Source organism: Callorhinchus milii, unplaced genomic scaffold (assembly GCF_018977255.1).
Source record: "Callorhinchus milii isolate IMCB2004 unplaced genomic scaffold, IMCB_Cmil_1.0 Scaffold5, whole genome shotgun sequence".
Taxonomy (NCBI): Eukaryota; Metazoa; Chordata; class Chondrichthyes; order Chimaeriformes; family Callorhinchidae; genus Callorhinchus; species Callorhinchus milii.
In genome coordinates, this window is record NW_024704746.1 from 30,330,021 (window position 1) to 30,354,654 (window position 24,634).

Below are 24,634 nucleotides of genomic sequence, written 5' to 3' on the forward strand. Positions count from 1 at the left end.
GTTGTTATTGTTAACAAACTATAGAGTCAAAATTCCGATAAATAAGAACTGAAAGTGTTAATGATTCTTCAGATTTTTTAGGGGCTGCACCAGTTGTGCGATGTGCTTAAGCATGATGATGGATTTCCACGTGTCAAGATACCTGGTTGGCCAAAAAAGACCCCACAAATATTTGAGAGGCTGGATTCACCATCCTTATGTTGCACCTTGTCACTAAATCTCTCCCACCCATGTCAATCTCATGGGCATTTTACTCTCCTAATAATAATTCAATAAATATTTGGCTGGAATTTCTCTCCTATGTATGTGCAAAACAATTTCACTAAGGCAACTCTGCTAGTTTTGTAACACTTAAGACAAAAGTATGATTTCTTAGAAATAAAATATTACTAAGGACTGACTTTGTGAATATAATGCTTTCAGATTTTTTTAAAAAAAATTCAAGGAAGACATGTCCATACATGTTCTATTGTATAAATACAAATTTACAAAAGTTTAATGTTGCAAATACCCAAGACATCTAATTATCAGGCTAAAATCATTGGTTTAACTTTTAAAAAATAGTAAATTCAAATTTTATTCACAGCAACTATTTGTGTTCACAGAAATGAGAACAGGCCAAAATACAGAAATACCAGTTGTACCTACATTTTCAACAGTTATCATAAAAATGTTTATATTGTAACACAACAATTGAAGGTTGTATTTATATTCAGGTAAATTACACAGTATATATATATTCTACCATTCACAATTTAAACTCTGCAAGTAATGATTTAGATTGGAAGAATCATTTTCGGGATCTATAAACCAGTTCCGAATTACACACAAAAACTCAAATGTAAAAAAGAGTTTACTGAAACATATACACAGGTTATATGTTACCATCTACTCCTAACATTGAAGCATTTGGCATTTTAACCTGCATGTTTAAAATTCACCGGACTTTTCTCTCCCCAATATTCCTAGGAAAAATCAAGGAGTCAAAAATCTTGGGTCAACTGAACCATCTAAGATTACTCCTTGCATTTCAAAGATTGATGGCTTTTCCTTCAGACGTACTGGATTTTAATGTTAACTCTGCCCTTCTGCATGTTATCATCATATCCTACTTGTGCATCATACAAGAAACTAATGTTTTAATTAAACTCATCAAAGTACAATAGGTGATTTTTGATCAAATGTACTGTCATTTGTCAGCAAAATCATGACTTCTTTCTTTCTTCAGCAAAGCACATTGCGTGGAAATATAAAAATACAATATACTTGTTTTCCTGCAGCTTGTGGACAGATACGGAAATGAATGACGGAGAAGCTATTAAGTGTGGAGTGTGTAAAATAGTCATGTTTTACCACAGTTTAACACCAATCATCTACACTTAAATCTGTCCATAACTTCAGAAGTTGACGAAACATGTTGATATTACAATTGTATAAAAAGGCATGTAGTTGAATCTTGCTAAATGAATGTACTGGCTTGTGAGGTTCTGCTTACATTAAGTTCTCTGAATGACACAAGATGGGCTTGGTACATTGGAACTTTATTCCTCACACAATCCTTTGGCCAGAGTTCACTGAATATCTATATCGCTGTACAAATTAGCATTCTGTTTTTTAAAATTAACTGCACTCACATTTAAATTTCATACCGAGCTGCAGTAAATTTCTCTGGCATTACATCATCTTTTGGCAATGAGGTTAGACAGGCTGCTTCAAATGTGTTTGTTAACACTGGGATCTGGCCTGACAGCTATGAAATGAAACTTTTAAATGTCACATCTTTTATTGGTACATATTAAAAATATGATTTAAGTCCTAGTTTGTGGCTCGAGGTGGACAAAATTTTAAAAATTGCTGTAAACCGGTGACTTCTGAACATAAGTGAGCTCAAATCTCCAGCCCATTTCTTGCAAGGTTTGAGCAGCATCAGCTGAAGAGTTAAGTGTCAACTGCATTACCTCAAATATATAGAACCTTTTCCTCCCTTTAAGTTACAGCATTACTCTAAATGACTGCGAACTTATGGCTGTGAATCCACCTTTGACCATGAATAATATGAACCTGGGACACATCTTCCACAATAAGCATTATCCACAAGTTCTTTGCATTTCCCTCCAAAAGAGGTAAATTAACACATCTAGACGAACAGTCATTTCTGGTTCCAACGCAGCCTCAGAATACACAGCTTGGCTCTCCACAGTTCTCAGCTGATAGTGTGGCAGTTTGAGAACCAGCTTTACAAAGGCCATGTTTGCGGTTTCACGATGCTGCACATTTCCTTAGTCTGATTTGTCCTTCCTCTTCCCACGAAAAGGTACTTTACTTGTTACGGTAGAGCCGATAGCAGACACCCCGCCTGCTACTGCAGACACTCCGCCCTTGACCAGCCCCACGCCCAGTGATGGCACAGCAGTCACAGCCGTTTTGGTGACCTCGTAACTTTTGCCTCCAAGCCAGGCCACACCACCCACGGTAGCCCCGACAGCTCCTTTGGTCACACTGTAGACTCCACCAGTGACTCGCGAAAACATACTAGGTTGTGGCATTGGATGATCTTTTGCAGAATCTAAAAAATAGTTAGGAAAAGCAAAATCATTAATGGTTGGGGTGTTTTTTTTACCATTTTCCAAGCTTCATCTAAAATGCAAGAGGTATGTGATGGTAAATTTGAGATTCCAAAGTAAACTTTTACTTAGAACTAGAATAGAGAGCAATAGTTTTGATTATTAGTTGGAATGTCTCTTAGTATGTTTATTTAAAGGATTATAAGATTTTTCTTAAAACACCCAAGCGAAGTATAGTTAGATCGTGGACATCTCAAATGGGGTGCCCTCTGGTAGTAGCCTTTGCTCAACATGGTAAAATATTATATTAAAATAGTGTATTCTGTAACTTATCCTGCCTTCTAAATGTTGTAAATGCTTTTGCAAAGTGGCTGTAGTTACAAACCTATAAATTTCTACAAATCAGAGTGGCTGGAGTGGGGGAAAAAAATCTCAACAAAGCATTAGCAGAAAATATCAAATTGTACAGCTATGCCAAGGAAGTCATGATTTGTGTGCACGAGCTATCATGATTCATTTTCTCAGGGTGCAGAATTAAATGCAGGTTGCAATATGCTGCTATCATTGCAAGTTGACATTTTCAATGTTATGGGAAAATGAAATGCGCAAGAAACTAAACTTAGATTCCACTTTAGATTTAATCATATTTAATACAAACATTATTACAAAATCTTGGGCTTCTGTGAAAGCATGGATATGATTAAGAATATGGTGCTGGCTGTAAGATGCAAAGCAATTATAGGACTCGCTGAAGTCAAAATCACTGCTCCTAATTGGGTTTCTTTGCATACCAAATGCAATATGTAGCGACAGTGTATTTTAGCAAAACAACATGAGGCAATGACAGCTAACTGCAGCTGAATTTGACTATTCTTAGGTTTATATGAAATCCCAATTAAAATTGAATGAAAGCAAAACTGTGCGCTACAAAACATCTAATATAATTACAGCACAATTGTTCATCAAAACAGCCATTTGTTCAGCTTCACCATTCCTACAAACACCTTTAGATAAATGTAAACTGCCTGGCTGATCACAATGAATCCACACATATTGTTTGGGTGAGATGTTAAACTGAGATCCAGTCTGCCGGTTTAGGTATGCTTTCAGATTCTGTGGCACTACCATAAAACTTATACAAGTCGTATCAGTGTGGAACACAACTTTTAATACGTCTCAAACAAAGTCTGATTTGCAGGGAAACTGTATAAATTGTAGAAAATCTGATTTAATCAATAATCTACACTGCGCATGGGTAATTTAACGCAGTGCACATGCAATAATTCAGCACTGAAGACAGTAAGTGCCATGTGGTGAATGGGACTCGGGTGAATGTACAACTTAGGTGATGATACGATTTAAAAAGAGAAGACTTATGCAAGTTTTACTCCATTTTGAACAGCCCAGAGTTCTCCTAGTACAGTCACTCTAATACTCGTATTATGGGTAATATTTGTTCTCATTTTCTGATATTTAAGTTCATTTGCGTGAGAGACAAAAAATTAAATCCAGAGTGCCATTTTTATTCCACTCTTGGCTTTTGTATTTCCAGCCTCTCCATCCATTCTGCAGTTACATTTGTTTCATTCTCTCAATGTCTTTCAAATGTTAATCTTCTCAAACCATGAAAAGGATACTTAGGAACTTTAAAAAGGTGTCTGTCCAGTAGCTTAATAATACTTTCATTTGATACGGTGCCTCGTACATTAGGAGGACATCAGAAAGCACTACACAAGATATATTGCAAGCTCCATTGACTGTGTCTTGCAAGTAAACTAAAGGCCTCCTTCTATGCAAAGAATTTCCACATACCATTTTCTATCTTTTGTCTTCATTGTTTATCTACATATTCAGCTTTTTTTTTTAATCTTTATGAGCTGTGGACTCCAAGGCATTGAACACATTAATTGTAGTTAAAAAGAAATGTTGTTTAATGTTAAGTGCTTGTCAACCTTTAATTTTGCAAATACAATTATAATGGGATAATAGTGAAAGGAATATTGTAAGAAACTGCCTAAATAAATTTATCAACTAAAAAAGCTAGAAATTATTTTAGACTATTTTAATAGAATTTTCCCTAACTGATGTTGAAGTAATAATACAGATATTAATAGGGGAAAATACTTTTTTTTTAAAAAAACTGTTTAATCCCAAAATACAGGAAATGTAAACTAAAAACAAATGTATTAATAATATAGTTCATGGATTTTTTTCCCCTTCCAAAGCAAAGCTGAGCCCTTTTTTATTTGAGCACAATCCTATTATGTGGGTGGCTGGTCAAGTCTAGAGGGAAACCAATTCATAATTTAAAATCACAGTAAAAGAAGTGTTCTGTAGAGATTTAAATTCGCAAATGGAATGTCATGCAGCTACCTTTGTGCGTCACATGAAATATTTATCAAGAAAGTCCGATCTACATCGCTTGTATGGGGGATTATGTCTAGTCATGTGCAATTTCTAGAATATAAATTGTAGGAATGAATATTGTACATCATGTTCATTGCATAGTTTTTGCGCATTCAGGCATTTGTTCCAAATTGCGTACTAGTTGTGTGATTTGCAGGCCGATCGCTCAAAAGAGCAGAAGTTTCTGCTGAATCAGCCACCTTCAAACAGTAATTCTGATCACTGATCGGCACAAGCACTCAGGGCTGGGAGATTTTATATAGGATTATTCCACGTCAAATCAAGCATCAATTAATTATTTCTACATTCCTATCTCAGATAAAATAGCTTCCTCAGACAAAATTAAGCAAATTCTGATGGGTGGAAAGATCAAATCTTGGCAAGTCCATTTATTCCAAAAAATTTTAAACACTTGTTAATCTCCAGTTTAAAAATAGATTACGATATCTCCAATACATGGTTGTCTGTTATCAAACAGTTTCATTATCAGAAGAGGAGGTTTAAAAATGTAATAACTCACTTTAGAAACTGAACTACCTCCAACATTTAGGTTCTAGTGTTGGCGATAGATTTAAATACACAATCCTGAATGAACAACAAACCACCCCACTCACTCTTGGTGGCAGAATTATACACTGTCAGGTTATGGCAAAGAGCTGCTGAGATAAATAATAGTGAGCTTATGTATTCACAGTTTCAGTGAATTCATAAGCCACTAAAGTGAAAACAGAGTTAGCCATACTTTCAGACCCTCACTTTTCATCATTGACAATTTTGTGTATACCAGATAGTGATCATCGTTACTGATATTGCTCGCTGCTTTCCAATTATTCTTGATATAACCAATTTTGAGCCAACCCTTTTCAATCTAATAAAGCAATCTCAACTACAATTATGTAGCGCTGGTTGGCAAAGGCATTCCTAAAGTCCAAACATTCACTGACTTATCCTTATCCACCAGATCTGTTTCTCCTCGTAAAATAAAATTAGTACAGAATAGCTGAAGGCAGCAGCAACATGACCAGAATGTATTTAGAGTGTGTCGTCTTAACTGCTGTTCCACCATCATTCATCCATCAAGACTGGCTTTAATGTTCAGAGTTTTATGGGTATAGCACATTTACTGGAAAATTCTTAACATGCTCTCTCAGCCTTCATGCCTCACTCCACTTTTCTCACCAATAGCTGACCCAAGGAGTCCTTCTTGCCCAATATCTCATATCCCCAAAACTGTTTCTCTTCTGAATTTAAAATATCAAGCACACAGTTTTGTGAAATTCAATATGTGTGGCACGTTTCAACAGAACAATTTTACCAAGATAAATACCAATTATTTTCATTTTCAATGCCAAACATGCAAGCCCATACTCCATGAATTTAGACAATTTAAAATAAAAGCTTCCTTCTTCTTCGTCTTCTTCTTCTACCCATACTGAAACAATTCCAGCATTCAGTAACTAGGTTAAGGTTGCCAACTGCAGAATAATCACAACATCCATTAAGCGGTTTTATTTGCTGTACGCCCAAAATTCAACATGTTCAGAATTGAATGGCAAAATTTAGTCCAACAGTGTCACCATGTGGACAAACTTATATTTACTAAACATTCGTGAAAGAATGCTCACCTGTTTCTATAGCACTTGGAATGAAATTAAGCTCCAAGGAATCATTCATTTTAGGAATGGGCTCCACAATATTAAAGCAATGTGTGTCTGGTTTCTTAACCTGCATTCAAGGTAGGAGAATCTGCATCATTCTTACCCCATTATCGAATACATCAGTTAGCAACTTGATTACTTTCTTCTTGAAAAATGTCCACACATTCTGTATTGCTATATCCAGTGGCACTTAATTCCAAAAGTTGAACAATTTATTTTTGTGTCATTTACAGTTTCTGAGCTTAGAAAATACAATCTTTTACTCTCTTGTTTTTGTCCAAACTACATGTCTAAACTAAAGCCTTTTACATTTTTAAAGGATATGAATTACACAGTTCCCCCAAATCTGTAGGGGCAATATTTCATTGGCTCTAAACTAGCTCCTCTATTAATGGGTTGCCAAGATATAGAAGATCGAGGTTTGTTTCATAGATGCAACCAGTTCAACCTCTCGTATTTAAAAAAAGGAAAGGCTTTTGATGAACAAGTATTTTTTCAGCACCTCCCAGTGCAATATCAAATGCAAGGATTATTATTATTATTATTAATATTATTATTATTATGTGCCTGGACAAGGACAATGCACTGTGACTCTCTAAGGATTAAATTATATCCTTCTTGTTGGAACATCCAAAGATCAGTTCCAATGATCAAAAAAACTTGCACACCTCAGTTAAAAGGAAGTTAGTGTAATGAACAGCAACAATCCCAGGAATCCAGTAATGTCCACTAAATTGTGTCTGAAAATAAAGTTACATTTCCATTTACAACTACCTTTTTGAATACTTGCTTTGGGAGCATAGTCGAGAAAGCATCTGGAAACAAGTCTTTTGATATCCTCAGTCAGATGTTATTAGAAATTACTACAATTCGGGGTCTGTGCTATTAGAAAATCAATCCCCATTTCATCAATTATACTGTTACTGTTTGCAACAGTGAGTTTATTGATTGTCCACAGTTCTTCCAAAATTAGATTGTGTGAAACAAATTGGGGTTGATTTATTTCAGATCTGTGTGCTGTTAAGTCTAAAACAAACCTAAATGGATTTTGCTTTAGAACTTATAGCGGCTAAAATATCTTTGTATTGATTGTTGATACTTTGCTTTTGTTGGAACAATAAATATCATGGAAGCGGATTTCAAGTATAAAATCTGGAACACTATATTAGGTCTACAATGGAATCTCTGGGTCTCACAATTTCAACTGATCGTTTTAGATGTGTTACCTTTGGGGCAGTCCTCCTCATCCATCAATTATCAATTAAACAGGACACCATTCAAATAAAGGATATATTTTTGAATTATTTAACATAGATGTTATAGGGCAGACAAGAGGGTAATTCTACACACACACAAATCAGACTTCAAAATAGTAAGCTCTCTCACTCCAGCATGTCAATTGCACTGGACCAGCTTCTTTCCCCATACCTTATAGGAGGTACAGAACCCTCTGCACTTTTCCCAGCAAGTCGATTCACTGAGCAGTTTTGGCAGGATTAAGATCCTGTAAGTGACATCACTTTGGATGACAGACTCTTCCCACACCCATGTAAATTATCATAGATAAATACAATTTGTCCTTCTACTTCACAGAGTCCCAGATACAAATACTGTTTAAACACCTATTAGAAACTGTCATTTTTCCCAGGAAAGGATAAAGTAAATTGCATTATAGCTGCCAATTCTATGCTGAATCCTGTAATCCTCAATATGTTTCCTAGTTGATATTTATCCAGCTTCTTTTTGACACCATTTTTAATGGCAAATCTTGGGAAAGAGTCCAAAGTTCACAGTGAAGAGCACCACCATGGTCAAATACAGTAAGAAAGAAGATAAGTTAATGTAGCGCTTAGGTACATTCCCCAAGGAGCCTGTTCTCCATATTCACATAATGGGAAACTATTCTTCTGCTCTGTGGTTTCAAATGAGTGCTGTTCAATTTTGAATTTAATAATAAAATAATAATCCTTGCATTTGATCCTTGCCTTATCACATCTTCGAGACATCTCAAAGCGCTTCACAAAATATACTGTAAAGTGAATTGACTGTATATTTTGTGGGCAAAACACGGCAGCTAATAGGGCACATCAGCGTCCTACAAACTGTCATGGATTGAGTGACCAAATCATTATTTTTTTTAAGGATTATTATCCCTGGAAAAGCGATCCGCCAATCGACTAATAATTGGGTTCCTATTTACTGCTAGGTAAACAGAGGTGTGTGGAGTAAGGAATACTGGCCAACATTTCACCCTGCCGGGAATAGGAACCCAGGTCTCTCGCTTGCGAGGCTGGTGCTCTAACCACTGAGCTGCAGGACTATATAACTGGAATGTTAACAGCGTCAGGTCTTTCAGTTGGATAAGAGAGGTACGGAGGGCACTCATTTTTGATATTAATTCTTTGTACCGTGACAGGTCCATATGATGACGGATAATTGGAAACATTGAGATTAAACTTATCTCCTGTGCTCAAATTATAAATCAAAAGAACTGCCTAGAAGGTAGTCTTAAAGCATAATTACAAAATTATCGAAATGATATCTGAAGTCTCATTAAAAATAGAGGTATGTGGCAAATATGACACAGTGAGGGAAGCCTACATTCACAATTGATATACACCAAATGTTGAAGGCTGAAATAAATGCTACAGATACTGCTGTACACATGTTCCTCTCATTGTTGAGCACCAGTGTTTTAATGGCTTCATTTCCATACTTAGTGTGTGACACCCACTTTAACCCAACATGTTAATTGACTGTAATTAATCAATAGAAACCTTGTAAGTATAACACTCTCTGGGCGTTTCACAAAGTAAATGTTTAATACTTTAAAAAAACACTAAAGAATTAGTGTAATGTTGTTTGCATGGCATATTTTCTTGATGAATTTGCTTATTGCACCTATCAAAATGTGTGTACGTTTGCTGCATAGGCTCTTTGTAAACAGTACTTACCTTCTGGTGGTTCTTCCCTGAGGTACGAAGGCACTTTAGTTTGATCGTTGTTCGTTTGATCCATCCTTTTCTATTAGAAAAGGTAAAATTAGAAAACCTAGAAATGCCGTCTTCAATTTGTACAACCTGAACTCTTGCATGATCAATGATTATCCACAACATTTTTAAACATCATAAAGTAAGTGAAATAGATCTGTTGCACAATGATGTTCTGAATTGCTTCTTGCATGGCAAGATAAGCACTCGCCTTATCTTGGCCTGCACAGAGAATTCACAAGCCTGTAACAAACCATTAGGATTTTCTTTGCTACCCTTTCCACCGCCTACTCAGGGTTTTTAAGTAGGAATCATAATTAGATCATGTCTGTCCTGTCAAAATTTTTACTAGTATACTGTATCTAGAACAACCACTAAACTACACAGCATTAAACCTTTTCCATAACAAAAATGCCTGTGTTAAAATCCAATAAGTTGTGCATTTTTAATTAAAAGAACATTTTGTAACAGATTTATATGGTTGTAGAAGTATCATGCATTCAAACTCATTCCAACATACACCTACAATAAAATAATTTTGAACATACACTATATCATCTGCTGAAACGTAAATCTGCTTACTGCCCTGGTTATAATGCTAGAAGGTGGAGGGAGATTTTTGTACAATGTACAATACATTTTTTTCATGTATTTCACAGAAGGGAACCAATGCTTCTCAGAACAGACATGAATGTCACAAGACCTGATAGGTAACGTGAAAATGATTACTTTCTGTCACCAGTAAGTGTCCTGAGTAATGGGACTGGACAATCTTAATCCACAGCTGAGTAAATATGAAAGAATCTGCACAAAATAGTCCCTAATACAACACTACACTGGGAATCTTACTCAAGTGAGGCAGAAAAGATGACAAATATGGGAATATTCTGAGAATACTTCTTTGAATGTTAAGTTAATGGAGGATTTCAGGGAAACTCATCAAATTGTATTCAAATGTCGTTGTAATTCTAACATTACATTTATTTAATCTATTATTTAAACGTACATATTTTCAAATGAAATAAAGAATTATGAACTTGCTGGGAAAGCTTTATTTCATCTTTACCAGAATGTTTTATACTATTCACAACAGAATTAAACATGAATCACAACAACAGCAACAACTTGGACTTATAGCGCCCTCCATGCCGGACGGCATCTCAGAGTGCTTCACAGTAACGGATCCCGGGGCCAAGCCAGGGGGAGAGGGAGGAAGGTGACCAAAGGCGCGGTTGAAAAGAAAGGTCTTTAGGCGAGACCTGAAAATAGGAAGAGAGAGGGCGAGGCGAAGAGAGAGAGGAAGGGAGTTCTAGAGCTCAGGACTTAGTGGCTTATTTTGGCTTATTTTCACCCACAAAATATACAGTCAATTCACTTTACAGTATATTCTGTGAAGCGCTTTGAGGCATCTCGAAGACGTGATAAGGCGCTATATCAAATGCAATGATTATTAGTTATTATTCTTCCAGCCTTATGTTCCCACCTTATGTTCCTCCCATTTCAGCAAAAACCTGTTTTGTTGCCTGTATAAGTCAGGTGTCCTGGCATCTCTCTTCCTGCACATCAAGTCAAGCTGTCGATAACCCTTTGTGTAACGAAATACTTTGATGTCTTTGCTTAAATTGCCCTCAACAACTCAAAATCAATGCCCCTCTTTTCCTGCTGCCTTGGTGCATGTGAAAGTATTAGGCATGTGTGAAAGTATACTCTCTAAGATAACCTGAGGCATTATTTTCAAGGCCAGTTTACCGTGTTATTTCTCATAGTTCAGCTCTTTAAATCTAGGGCTCAGCTTAAGATCCCCTCTCAACAGTCTCATGTACACAGAGAAAAGATCCCACCTGTCCAATCTTGACAGCTGGATCTCTTCATCCCTAGTAAAAATTATTTTAAATCAGCCAAGATCTTCTTGGACGCTACAACATTCTTCCCGTGAGCAGAAATGCGCTCAATACTCCAAATGTAGTCCAACCAAGGTTTTATATAAACGTAAAATCATTCCCAACTTTTGTACTCTTGCAAATCACTCATGGCCAGTACATGGTCTCCGTTCGTCAACTTTAGAAGTCTATGCACATGTGCTACATTCCTTTCAATCCAACAAACAGATCTAGTGAATACGATTTTCTGATGAGATTGCTACATCATTTCAGTAAAACATTTTTCACTGCAGCTAGCCAGCCACAAACAGCTATACTTACTGAGTCCATGAAACACTGAAGAATAACATCAAGCTTTCAGCAATGCAAATATTGTAGATCCTCACATACAAAACACATTCACTGCACTTTACAGTATATTCTGTGAAACACTTTGGGATGTTTCTCCCAGTGTGAAAGGCACGACACCAAATGTAAGGATTATCATAATTTTATGAGTGCATGTACCTTTCATTTTTTTAAGTAATTGAATCTACAAATTAATTCCTGAACTCTGCAGCCCGTGTCCTCTCCCGCACCAAACTCCTCGACCCCATCTCCTCCATTCTCGCCCGACTCCATTGGCTCCCTATCCTTCAGAGGATCCAGTTCAAGATCCTGGCCCTCACCTACAAAGCCCTCCGTGGCCTCACCCCACCCTACCTCTGCAACCTCCTAACCCCCTACCGACCCGCCTGCTCCCTCCTCTCAGCCGGCTCCAGACTGCTCCACATCCCCCGACTCACCCACCCCACCATTGGCAGGAGAGCCTTCAGCCACTCTGCCCCCAACCTCTGGAATTCCATCCCCCAATCACTCCACCTCGCCTCCTCCTTAGCCTCCTTCAAGTTCCGCCTCAAAACCCTCCCCTTCGACCATACCATCGTTCACCCCCTTCCCCTCCCCCCCTTCTCCCGCCTTGACGCCAGCTCGGGTCTGAAATGCTGCACACTGTCCAGCGTTTTGGGACATCCTCCCGACGTGAAAGGCATTAAAACGAACGTAATCTTGTTGTTGTTGGTGTTGTTGTTCTTCACAATTATACGGTACATAAGACCATAAGACATAGGAGCAGGAGTAGGTCATTCGACCCCTCGAGCCTGCCCCGCCATTTAATAAGATCATGGCTGATCTTCTAACCTAACTCCATTTACCCGCCCTATGCCTATATCCCTTAATCCCTCTATCCTTTAGAAATCTATCAACCTCAGTCTTGAATATGTTCAAGGACTGAGCATCCACAGCCTTCTGGGGTAGAGAATTCCTCAAGTTCACTATCCTCTGAGCGAAGAAATGTTTCCTCAACTCAGTTTGAAAAGGCTGATCCTTAATTTTGAGACTATGACCCCTAATTTTATATTCTCCAACCAGGGGAAACAGTCTCACGGCATCTACCCTGTCAAGACCCTTATAGATTTCTATAAGATCACCTCTAATCCTTCTATATTCTGGAGAATATAGGCCTAGTTTACTCAACCTATCCTCATAGGTCAACCCCTTCATCCCAGAAACCAATTTAGTGAATCTACTCTGCACCCCCTCTAAGCCGAGTATGTCCTTTCTTAAATAAGGAGACGAAAACTGCACAATATTCTAGGTGTCCTCTCACCAAAGCCTCATACAACTGCAGCAAGAATTCCCTACTCTTGTACTCTAACCCTTTTGCAATGAACGCCAACATGGCATTAGCCTTTCTAGTTGCTTGCTATACCTGTATACTAACTTTCTGTGACTGGTGTACAAGGATACCCAAATCCCTCTGAACACTAACACAACCTAATCTCTCCCCCTCTAGAAAATAATCCGCTTTACATAGTAATTTGAGGAATGGTACTTTTCATGGATTAAACAGGCTTCTGAGACACTTCAACTGAATTTTTTTTTAGCTCTTTTAGCATTACTGTATTCCAGATATGCAAAATCTATTGAAGCTTTTTTTGAAAACACAAATAAAATGTTTATTTTCGTGAATGCTTTCAACTAGCAAAAGTGGTATCTGAATAAAGAAAAATTACTAACATTTTGAGTCGGGATTATCCTACATGACATATACATATATATATATATATATATATATATTTAATGTTATGCTCATGCAAATTTTAAATAGCAAACAATACATGTTTACTTTTTTTTGTTACTCTTCTTGTTATTGTAAATGAGCCATTTGGATGGAAGGGAAAAGTGAAATGGGGCCAAAAACAGTGGCACAGCACTGAAATAATTTTTTCCAGAATATTATTCCTCGAGGGCACAGTATGACAGATTGAATACGTCAATGTGCAACTAAGAAACTTGACATTAGATATTAAGTAATCTTGCCCAATCCGTAGCTTCATGGGAACTCCTTGTCTGTCTCAATGCATTGTAAACAAAATTAAACTACTGTACTCTATTTGAACAGTAAATGTGTATGAATACCTATCACCCACAACCCCTTTCATTCTTAGAAAATGCTAATTATCAACAGGCCCTGAATGTCATGTGACGGTAGGATATGGATTTAAAACAGTACAGAAAAACAATTTTAAAGATTGCACTAAGAAGAATTTTTGCTCAGAGAGTAATAAAGTTTGTAGCAGACCACCAGTTGAGATATAGTACTAACAAAGGAACATTACAAATCTTCAAATGAAGCTGATTGGTATACTGGGTAAGATGGAGGGTAATAAAGGAATGAGCTCTGGTGAGCCAAATGTGGTAATCTGGACTTTACTTACGACTTAAGCTGTACACCTTTAAGGTGGCAAAACAATCACATTCTCCATCACGATTGCTACACACCTCAATGAGCACAATTTTCTCACAACAACAATTTGCATTTATATAGTGCCCCTCATGCAGGGTAACGTCCCTGAGCGCTTGACAGTGGCAGAGCATAAGGCCGAGCCGGGGGGAGGAGGAGATGACCGTGGGCATGGTCGAATAGGAAGGTCTTTAGGCCGACCTGAAAATGGGGAAAGAAGGGGCAAGGCGGAGGGCTAGAGTAAGAGTGTTCCAGAGTTTCAGGGCATAGTGGCTGAAAGTGAGTCCAGCAACGGTAAAACGAAGGGCACAGAGGACATGCAGAAGGCCAGAGCCAGTCAAGCAGAGGCCATGGGTTGGGGGCTAAGCAGGTCGGAGAGGTAGGGAGGTGCCACAAAATGACATGGTCCTGTTCAGCACTGTTATCATTTACCATTGAGCACAATGTTCTCACAAAATGTTATATTCTGTGCAGTTCAGATATCACTTAAGAAAATCCCTGGTGAAATGATCATGTATTTGCATATGTACAGCTAATGAGCTAACTTCAGCACCACAAAACACACACGTACAGTAATTATTCTGCCTTCTAGTCTCGTACACTTCAACACTTAACAAACTGTAGTAACTTTCCAGTCAGCAGAAGTCAGAAGCAGAAGTCAAGAGCAGAATTTAGATGGGTTTTTGTTCATACATTTTTTAAAATGTTGGTGCCAATAATGGGACAATGAACTCTATTTAAGAGAATCAGTCCCTGCAATACACATTCCAGGTACCATTAAGTGGAAGTAGTAACATAATGAACATATCTCTTCTACAGCACAGGTCTCCTGAGATTAATGTATAAAGCTCATTTTGCAGAGGAAAAGAAACCAATGTGTGATCTCATCTCTGAGAGTCTCAGCCTGACAATTCGTAAATCTCATCACAGGAAAAAAACACTATTCATATTCTGCGTGCCACAGGACAGGTAATTGAATACAGCTCACCTCAAGGTTTAATTAGATACTGAAAAGCAAAAAATAAGCGCTAAATCAATTTTCTACCATTTTGTTCATTGGGGAAACACCCATATTTTGTGCTACTATGTTAGGACTCATAAATGTCCACAAAGTAATGGAGCAATGGGAGTTACTAAGTGATGGCTGGGAGTAAAGGAAATAAGTCATATCAAATCACTCTCACACTAAGAGTGAGCCTGATCAAGAATAGCAGTGGCAGCAACCAAGGACAATGTCTCTTATCCATACTATAAGCTGGAAAATTGCCCAAACACAAAATATTCTTTCATATAAAACTTTACCATTCCATCTATCTTCCAAAAACTGACAAGATCTCCTTTCGCTATCTTTCATTAATAGGGCAAAATATTAGATGCAATAAACTGCTCCTGTCCTGTTCTGTTCGACCCTGAGCTGTCCTTTCTTCCTCATATCCGCGCCACAACTGGCACCGCCTTCCATCACCTCCGAAACATCGCCGGACTACGGCACTACCTCACCCCTCACACTGCTGAAACCCTGGTCCACGCCTTTATCACCTCGCCGGCCGTCCCGGCACCTCCCTCCACACTGCAGGTCATTCACAACTCTGCAGCTCGTGTACTGTCCCGCACCAGACACCGCGACCACATCACTCCCACCCTCGCCCTCGCTCGCCTCCACTGGCTTCCCATCCCCCAGAGGATCGAATTCAAGATCCTCATCCTCGCCTACAAGGCCATTCACGGCCTTGCTCCCTCCTATCTCTCCGACCTACTATCCCCCTACCTACCTGCCCGTACCCTCCGTTCCTCTGGCTCCGGTCTGCTCCACATCCCCGCCCCCGCCCCAACCGCCCTACCATCGGTGGCCGGGCCTTCAGCCTCACAGCCCCGAGGCTCTGGAACTCCATCCCCAGTGCCTTCGCCGCTTCCTCCCTTTCCTCCTTCAAGGCCGGTCTCAAGACCTTTCTCTTTGACCTTCAGCCTTCAGCTCCCCTCTCGACTCTCTACCCCCTCCTCGCTCCCTCCCTTCCCTCCCCTGACCATTTCCCTCCTGCTCGGGTCCGGACCCAACTGTCCAGCGCCTTGGGATGTCCTCCCGACGTGGAAGGCGCTCTATAAATGAAATCTTGTTGTTGTTGTTGCTCAATACTATTATTCAAATAACCCACTTTCATCTGTATTTGAATGTTTTTCTCTAATCCAACTAAAATATTTAGTTTTGATCAATTTAATCTTTTTTCACCCACAAGACTTATTTTTAAATGTGAGAGGAAAACAAGGCCACAATGAGGGGCTTACCCAGATTGATGCCATGTGCAAATCAGTACAATAATCTATTTTAAAGGAACTCTTGTTTTAAGAGGAGTTTCATAGAACATTTGCCACCCACACATGCAGTGTACAAACATCTGAATTGGTTGAAACTACTCACACAGCAGAGGAAAAGGGGCTTCGAGCAGAGCAGTTGGATACCATCATCTTACTCTCCAATAGGTAATTTCACGATTAGATTATTGGCATATTCAGACTTGGAATCTTATTTTAGACAAGGAGGGAATGGGGGTGGGCAGAGTTATTTGAGAACTACTGAGTGTGCCCCTGACAATGTTCCTCCTAAGGAGTTCCTGAACCATAGTGGATGGCATCCAACAGAAACTAGGCTCTCCTTCCTGCAAGAGGAATATCAGCAAATAACCAAGAGGTGCAATTCTCTGTTTACCTAGTAGGTTGTTAGTCAATTGGCAGATCATTTTTTCGGGGGTAATAATCCCTCAAAATAAATAAATAAAATGTGGTCACTCAATCCACGACTCCACCAATGTTTGTGAGACACTGCTGCGAGCAATTAATTGGCTGCTGGTTTCGCCCACAAAATACACAAGTCAATCCACTTTACAATATATTCTATGAAGCGTTTTGGGACGTCTCAACGAGGTGATGAGGGGCTATATCAAAGGCAAGGCTTGTTATTATACCATTCAGCCCAAATAGTTTCATCTGTAAAATCCACCCCTCAAACATTTGTAATTGCAAATTGTGATTTTTTTAAAAAAAAGAAGTAAATTATACAGCAAATACTGAGTTTATTCATTATGCTTATTGATTTAACCAGATCTGGAAGACTGGTACGAATAATAAAGAATACTGTTATTCAGAATACTGCATAACTAAATAATGTAATTGGTAAATACTCTTAACAGTCACAAACAATTGCAAGTAGTGACTCAGAACTTTGCTGAATTATGGTCTGTAAACTATGTAAGCTCGGATCGTTGTGTCGCAAGTCTGGCAATGAAACCCAATGCAGGACGAAAAGTGTGGGGTTGAGCCTGAAAACACCCAACTAAGAGCTGAGCTGATGGTTTTCCACACGAATAAGCAGGTTAGCCTTCTCCTGGGGGGGACGAGTAGGCAAAGGGGGGGGGGGGAATCGTGAGCACTGAGATAAAACGTTGCTGGTCTCCATGCACGAACTGCACAGCGGTTGGATTCGGGGAGCACTAAAAGAGTGGAGAGAGGTTATCACTTGGCGTTGCCACGACGTGGCAGACTTTGCTGCTCACTCTGACTTCCACGTTGTAAGGAGAATCGCTCAACTATTACACAAAGGGGAGTCTGAAGCCTCCAGAGAGCAGCAGATCTGCAGGTCCCCTCCAGCCCAGCCACTGACCTCCAGTCCAGATGCTGCTCCCCCACCCCCCCCACCCCACACCCCACACCCCAACAAAGTCCACCCAACACCTTCAACCTTGAAAAAAAAATTAAAAAAAACCTCTCCAAACTGCATATAAATAACCTCGTGGTATTTTTTTTAAAAAGAAGGGCTTTAAAATAATCTCTCTCTCTCTCTCACTCTCACACACACACACACACACACAAAGGGTTGAAATGTGGCTGAAATCTGTTGCATTTTGTTTTAAAACCAACACCCCCTCCCTAACCCACCCCCCCCCAATTGAAATGCTGTAAAACCAGAAATAAGTTATTGGAAGCACAGACGGGACAGAAAGTTCCCTGCTCACCTCTTGCTCAGTTTGTCTTGGGTGACTTGTCTGTCTGTCTGCAGAGGCTCTGAGGCTGGGTTGGCTGCTGTGACTGTTCCCTGGGCTGGAGTGTGGGTGTGTAAAAAAAAAAGGAGATGCTTTAGTTCTTACTACTGCAGCCAGTTTCTTACCCTCCTCTCCTCTTGCTGTATACGTGGCATCCCACGACTCCAGCTTCCAGCTCTGCACATAACACACACACACACACACACATAGGACCAAGCAAGGAAGTGACGCCCAGTCAGCTCTTTGCTAATCAGATTGCCAGACCCAACATTTTACTCTCAAAGACAAGTTCTGCCAACTGTACAGCCAGGCCAGATGTCCAAACCGTTGCAAGGAATCCAAGTGTGTCGTCCCCCCCCCCCGAAAAAAAACCACACACACACACAACACAAAAAAAATTGCCTTTCACGTTTTTTTCTAGTGATACGTCTCGCATCACTTTTACACTTTTTTTTTCGTGAGCGACTGTGAAGGTGCAGCACCGCGAAAGAGCTTTCACTTCAATGTCCAAAGAATCATAGAATCGTGGATTTATATATAGCGCGCGGAAGGAGACCGCTTCGACCATCGTGTCTTTGAAAAGAGCTATCCAAATCAATCCCACTCCCCCACTCGCTCCCCATAGTTTTGCAAACTTGTCCTCCCCAGAAGATTTACCTTCTTACCCAACCCCATCTCCATTATTTCAGATTTCTATGACAAATGTTGGCATCCCAACAGGGGACATTATATATAAGATATATATATATATATAATGTATAGTTTTATGGGTTTCAAGAATTGAAAAGTATTTTTGTCCATTCGAATATATAAAGATGTGTTTATTTTCAGAGTGAGCAAACAATGACAACTTTACATTAAGCTGTTGCTTTAATGTGCATTGTCCCACAGAACTAAACAAATATAAATCAGGATTAATATGCCCCAAATCACTGAGAAATCACTAAGGTAGCCAAAATAATAATAATAATTCTTACATTTCATGTCTTCGAGGCGTCTCAAAGCGCTTGACAGAATGTACTGTAAAGTGAATTGACTGTATATTTGTGGGCAAAATGCGGCAGCCAATTCCGCACAGCAGTGTCCCACAAACAGTCGTGGATTGAATGACCACATTATTGTTTTTTTTGAAGGATTATTATCCCCAGAAAAACGATCTACCAATCAACTAACAACCGAGTTCCTACTTACTGCTAGGTAAACAGAGCTGCGGAGTAAGGAAACTTGCCCAACATATTACCCTGCCGGCAATCGAACCCAGGTCTCTCGCTGCAAGGCGAGTGCTCTAACCACTGAGCTACAGGACTCCAAAATGAGCAATGGAAAAGCATATACTGGTGAAGAAGGGAGTAACAATGACTCCCTTGATTTTAGTTATTTTCATCTATATTCTCATGGTTTCCCCATCACATATAAAGCAGCTAATGGAAAGGGTGCATTTATATATCATTTAAAACCACTCCAATAATCTTATGGATATTAAGTGCATCTAGTTTATATACTGTAACAGTGGCCTCAACTGTAACATGGCAAAACAAGGCCCCCAAGGTACTGGTTAAGAAACCGGCAGTAGTTAAAAAGTGAATGGCCCTAAAAACTCACTGTTACATCATTGCATTAATATTCCAACAGTCAGTCATCTGTGGCTAATCAGGTGGATGCTTATAGGGCTATAAGGGAACTCCAGATTTAACAAGAGTTGTGATGTCTTAATCAGTTGGTCAAGAAAACCTTGGAAAAAATACACCAATAGTTTGTGATATTCACTCACATGACTGACTGGAGAATCTGACAAAGAAAATGAACACTCAATTCCATTGCAGCACTGTATGTGTGTGCCTGGGACTTGTAGTCCTGGTTCCTCTGGGTGAACTATGTGGGGCCTGCCTTTGGCCAACACTGAAGGCAAGGATATCCTGGAAGGAGTGATGAATTATTTTATTTTTTTATATGTAGCTTTATTATTGTAAATCAAGTATTGTTTCAGTGTCATAGTAGGTTAGATGAACATAAACATAAATTGTTAGCTGTCAGGTACAGAAGAAGTCTCACTATAATTCCAGACAGTCGAATGATTAAAGGTTTTCTGAGTGCAATCGCTTTTGACAGAGGATTATTGAATAATGACTTATGTTTGCATGGTGTTCATCTCCTTATGCACTTGACTAAGTGTGTATATATGAGGCGTCAGCCTGGGGATTTGTAGAGTAGGACTTTTACTAAAATCGATGCGCATCTGAACTTGTAATTATTAAAATAAAGGTGCAATGTATTTGGTAAGGTTTATAGTATACGCCTGACTCCTCCTCTGGAGTAGAACCTTGCGGATTTGAATATTTAAGAGAAAATGCCTGTTAACCCATAAACGGTTTAATCACTCTCTTTGTAGAGGTATTGTGTTTCAACGTATTTAGCGGTTAAATTATGAGATGGGTCCCTCAAGGGAATAGTTTACAATTAAAAAACATAGGTACATCTTCAAATCCTACCTCTTTGTACATGCCCATGACCCCTTCTGATCCCCACTCTCCCTGGCTTGGCCCTGTAAAGCTCTCGGAGATATTTCCCTACATAATGGGGCTGTATAAATGCTAGTTGTTGTCGTTTTGCTAACCTATAATTCTAGCAGGTTCCACTTTAATGTTTCAGACTGATTTCTACAAGTTTGCCATTGACAAGACTTTGTTAAGACTGCATTGTTTAAAAAGTTGCACAATTTTGATTACTGAACAGAATTACCTTGGGACTGAAGATAAAGCAGACGAGTTGTTAACTTTACAGTTGAGGCCGCAGCAGCATGCTTAACTTTGTTTTATTCTAGTCGTCAGATTATCCACGCACCGATGATATCATCGCTTCCCGTTTGAGAATTTTAGCAAAGGCCATAATTTGCTCAGCTGTCATGTCCCCCAAAAAGAATTGGATGAATATCTTCAGCAGCTAGGGCTTCATCAATTTGAACTGTCTGCCAAAGACAAATTGATGTTAAAATAACTTTGCAGAAATGTATTGAGAAAATCTTGACTCATCAGTGGGTAAAGCCCAGATGGATTCTCAGTATATATTAAAGTAGAATGTTCAAAGCAAAGATAAAATTCCAAGTAATCTTCAGACACTAAAATGCAGGCTGATTCATTTCAAAAGTAACATTTTTTTCTGCCTGCGGCAAAGGATGCTGGTTGGCCAGTCAAATCATGTTTTAAAATCATGTTGTAAAAAAATATTTAAATGTTGTCAAACATACAAGGGATGGGTCATAAAAAGTCTGGCTTGGTTGCTGTGTATGAATACAAATTAGGATCTAGGGAGATTTGTGTGAACAAAAGATGTTTACTCTTTCCTATGTTATTAAGAACAAAGTCCTAAATTGAACAATTGGTGCTAATTTCTGAGTTCTGCACCTCAAAAGAGTTAATAAGCTATTGTGATTTTATTTACCTATCTTATCTTTTGAAATTTACATTTTTAAAACTTGCAGACATAAACTTAGCAGCTCCTTTGTTTTCTCTTAGAGCTACAATGCCTTGATTGACCGATTTTAATCCTTTAATAGATTTTTAACCTGTCTTAAGGCCTAAAACCCATGACAAGGACTCTGAGATCAAATCATTTGGCCTAGGCCAAGAGTACCTGCAAAAATTAACCCACTGAGATTTTACAGAATGTTTTAGCTAACCTCTACACATAGTATTATAGATTACCATATCAAATTGACCAGATCTAATATTTGCCAATTTTCTTTCGGATTGAAGATTGTTCCAAAGAATTGATATAACACACCGAGTTAAGTGTTTGATTTTAACTTTTCTTTCAGGACCTATCTGCCATTTCAAGGAGTCAGTCTGGTGCAGTTGGTAGCATGCTCGTCCGAGTCAGAAGATGTGACTCAAACTCACATCATCTAAACTGACTGTGCAGTGCTGGAGAGTGTGCTTCGTAGTTGGAAGTCCATCCATCAAATGAGACATTAAACTTAGGTCCGTCTGCCTGTTAAGATGGACGCTAAAGATCCCATGGCACTATTCTAAAAGCAAATGGAGGTTCTCTCAGTGCCCTGGCCAACAACAACAACAAAATTACATTTGTACAGTGCCTTTCACGTTCCAAGACATCCCCCAAATAAAATTGTTTTTTCACTCCGTGGTTGTTTGTGGTCCATTGCTGTGCGCAAATTGGCTGCCGCATCCATCCAGTCACTACACTTACAGTAAACCCTGTGAAGCTCTTTGAGATTCCTCGACGACATGATAAGGGCTATACCAAATGGAAGGATTACTATTATAATTATTATTATAATAAACTCCGTTAAGTTCCACCACTGTCAAACGCTGTGAGACATTGCATGGTGTGAAGGGCGTTAGATAAATACAAGTTTATATCCAACAAGTTGGGGAGGACAAATTTGAGGGCTGTGGGGAGAAAGCGGAGGAGTGGGATTGATTTGGGGCAGCTCTTTCAAAAAGCCGCCACCGGCACGATGGGTCGGAATGGCCTCCTTCGGCGCTGTATAATCCTATGATCCTGAGTTGCTATTTGTGAGGTGGGGGAGTGAGGGGGGGGGGGAGTGAGGGGGAGTGAGATGGGGGGGAGTGAGGTGGGGGGAGTGGGGGGAGGAGTGAGAGTGGGGGGAGAGTGAGGGGGGGAGTGAGGAGAGGGGAGAGTGAGGGGGGAGTGAGAAGGGGGGAGTGGGGGGGAGTGAGAGGGGGGGGAAGGGGGGGGAGGGGGGGGGGGGGGGGTGGGGGGGGGAGTGAGGGGGGGAGGGAGGGGGGGAGTGAGGGGGGGAGTGAGAGGGGGAGAGTGAGGAGGGAGTGAGGGGGGAGTGAGGGGGGGAGTGAGGGGGGGAGTGAGGGGGAGTGAGGGGGAGAGGGGGAGTGAGAGGGGGAGTGAGAGGGGGGGAGTGAGGGGGGGGAGTGAGGGGGGAGTGAAGGGGGGAGTGAGGGGGGGGGGAGTGAGGGGGGGGAGTGAGAGAGGGGGAGTGAGGGGGGGAGTGAGGACGGGGAGTGAGGGGGGGGGAGTGAGAGGGGGGAGTGAGGGGGGGGAGTGGGGGGGGGAGTGAGAAGGGGGAGTGAGAAGGGGGGGAGTGAGAGGGGGGGAGTGAGAAGGGGGGGAGTGAGGGGGGGGAGTGAGGTGGGGGGAGTGAGGGGGGGAGTGAGGGGGGGAGTGAGAAGGGGGGGAGTGAGGGGGGGGGAGTGAGTGGGGGGAGTGAGAGGGGGGAGTGAGGGGTGGGGGGGAGTGAGTGGGGGGAGTGAGAGGGGGGGAGTGAGGGGGGGATGAGGGGGGGAGTGAGGGGAGGGGGAGTGGAGGGGGGAGTGAGAAGGAGGGGGGAGTGTGGGGGGGGAGTGAGAAGGGGGGGAGTGAGAGGGGGGGGGAGTGAGAAGGGGGGGAGTGAGAAGGGGGGGAGTGAGAGGGGGGGGGAGTGAGAAGGGGGGGAGTGAGAGGGGGAGTGAGGAGGGGGGAGTGAGAGGGGGGGGGTGAGAAGGGGGGAGTGAGGGGGGGGAGTGAGGTGGGGGGAGTGAGGGGGGGAGTGAGGGGGGGGGAGTGAGAGGGGGAGTGAGGGGGGGGGGGAGTGAGTGGGGGGAGTGAGAAGGGGGGGAGTGAGGGGGGGGGGAGTGAGGGGGGAGTGAGGGGGAGTGAGGGGGGAGTGAGGGGGGGAGTGGGGGAGGGGGGAGTGGAGGGGGGAGTGAGAAGGGGGGAGTGGGGGGGGGAGTGAGAGGGGGGGAGTGAGAGGGGGGGGAGTGAGAAGGGGGGGAGTGAGAAGGGGGGGGAGTGAGAGGGGGGGGAGTGAGAAGGGGGGGAGTGAGAGGGGGGGGAGTGAGAAGGGGGGAGTGAGAAGGGGGGGAGTGAGGGGGGAGTGAGAGGGGGGAGTGAGAAGGGGGGAGTGAGGGGGGGGGTAGAAGGGGGGGGAGTGAGGGGGGAGTGAGAAGGGGGGGAGTGAGGGGGGGAGTGAGAGGGGGGAGTGAGAAGGGGGGGAGTGAGAAGGGGGGGAGTGAGAAGGGGGGGAGTGAGAGGGGGGGGAGTGAGGTGGGGGGGAGTGAGGGGGGGAAACGTTTAAGCCGATGCACCGGGCGGAGCATCGCATGAAGCGCTTGGAGACGTCTCAACGACGGTCAACTGTGAGGAGGAGGAAGAGGAAGAGGAGGATGAAGATGAGGAGGAGGAGGAGGAGGATGATGATGATGTGACGTTACCTCAGTGCGGGCCCCATTTCAACCCCCCCCCACGTGGCTGTTGTTGTCACGTGCCGAACAAGCGGCTGACGAGGGGCAGCAGCAGCCGCCCGCCGCCGCTTGGGCCGTTTCCATGGAGACCCCCTCTCT

The 24,634-nt window shown here is 41.3% G+C and overlaps 1 protein-coding gene across 2 annotated transcripts; it reads right to left on the reverse strand.

Annotated features, from left to right (window-relative positions):
* Nucleotides 1-545: 545 nt before the first annotated feature.
* Nucleotides 546-24,558, reverse strand: tmem263 (transmembrane protein 263). 2 transcript variants are annotated; one of them, XM_042335879.1, is made up of 5 exons: nt 24,506-24,558; nt 21,057-21,282; nt 18,291-18,375; nt 9,583-9,652; nt 546-2,566 (listed from the first exon to the last, which is right to left on the reverse strand). In XM_042335879.1, the coding sequence occupies exons 4-5, from the start codon at nt 9,644-9,646 to the stop codon at nt 2,280-2,282; spliced, it is 351 nt and encodes a 116-aa protein (XP_042191813.1). In that variant the 5' UTR covers nt 9,647-9,652; nt 18,291-18,375; nt 21,057-21,282; nt 24,506-24,558; the 3' UTR covers nt 546-2,279. The 2 variants fall into 2 exon arrangements, with proteins under 2 accessions (XP_042191813.1, XP_007893614.2); XM_007895423.2 differs by lacking the exons at nt 18,291-18,375; nt 21,057-21,282; nt 24,506-24,558 and adding an exon at nt 18,443-18,550.
* Nucleotides 24,559-24,634: the final 76 nt, after the last annotated feature.

What these genes read in the sequence shown, in the direction of transcription:
- tmem263 (XM_007895423.2), bottom strand. Translation starts at nt 18,502, where the DNA reads ATGTGCAGAGCTGGAAGCTGGAGTCGTGGGATGCCACGTATACAGCAA. An exon ending in TACAGCAAGAGGAGAGGAGG is followed by an intron (nt 9,653 to 18,442) that starts GTAAGAAACTGG and finishes CTTTTCTAATAG; the next exon opens with AAAAGGATGGATCAAACGAA. An exon ending in CAGGGAAGAACCACCAGAAG is followed by an intron (nt 2,567 to 9,582) that starts GTAAGTACTGTT and finishes ACTATTTTTTAG; the next exon opens with ATTCTGCAAAAGATCATCCA.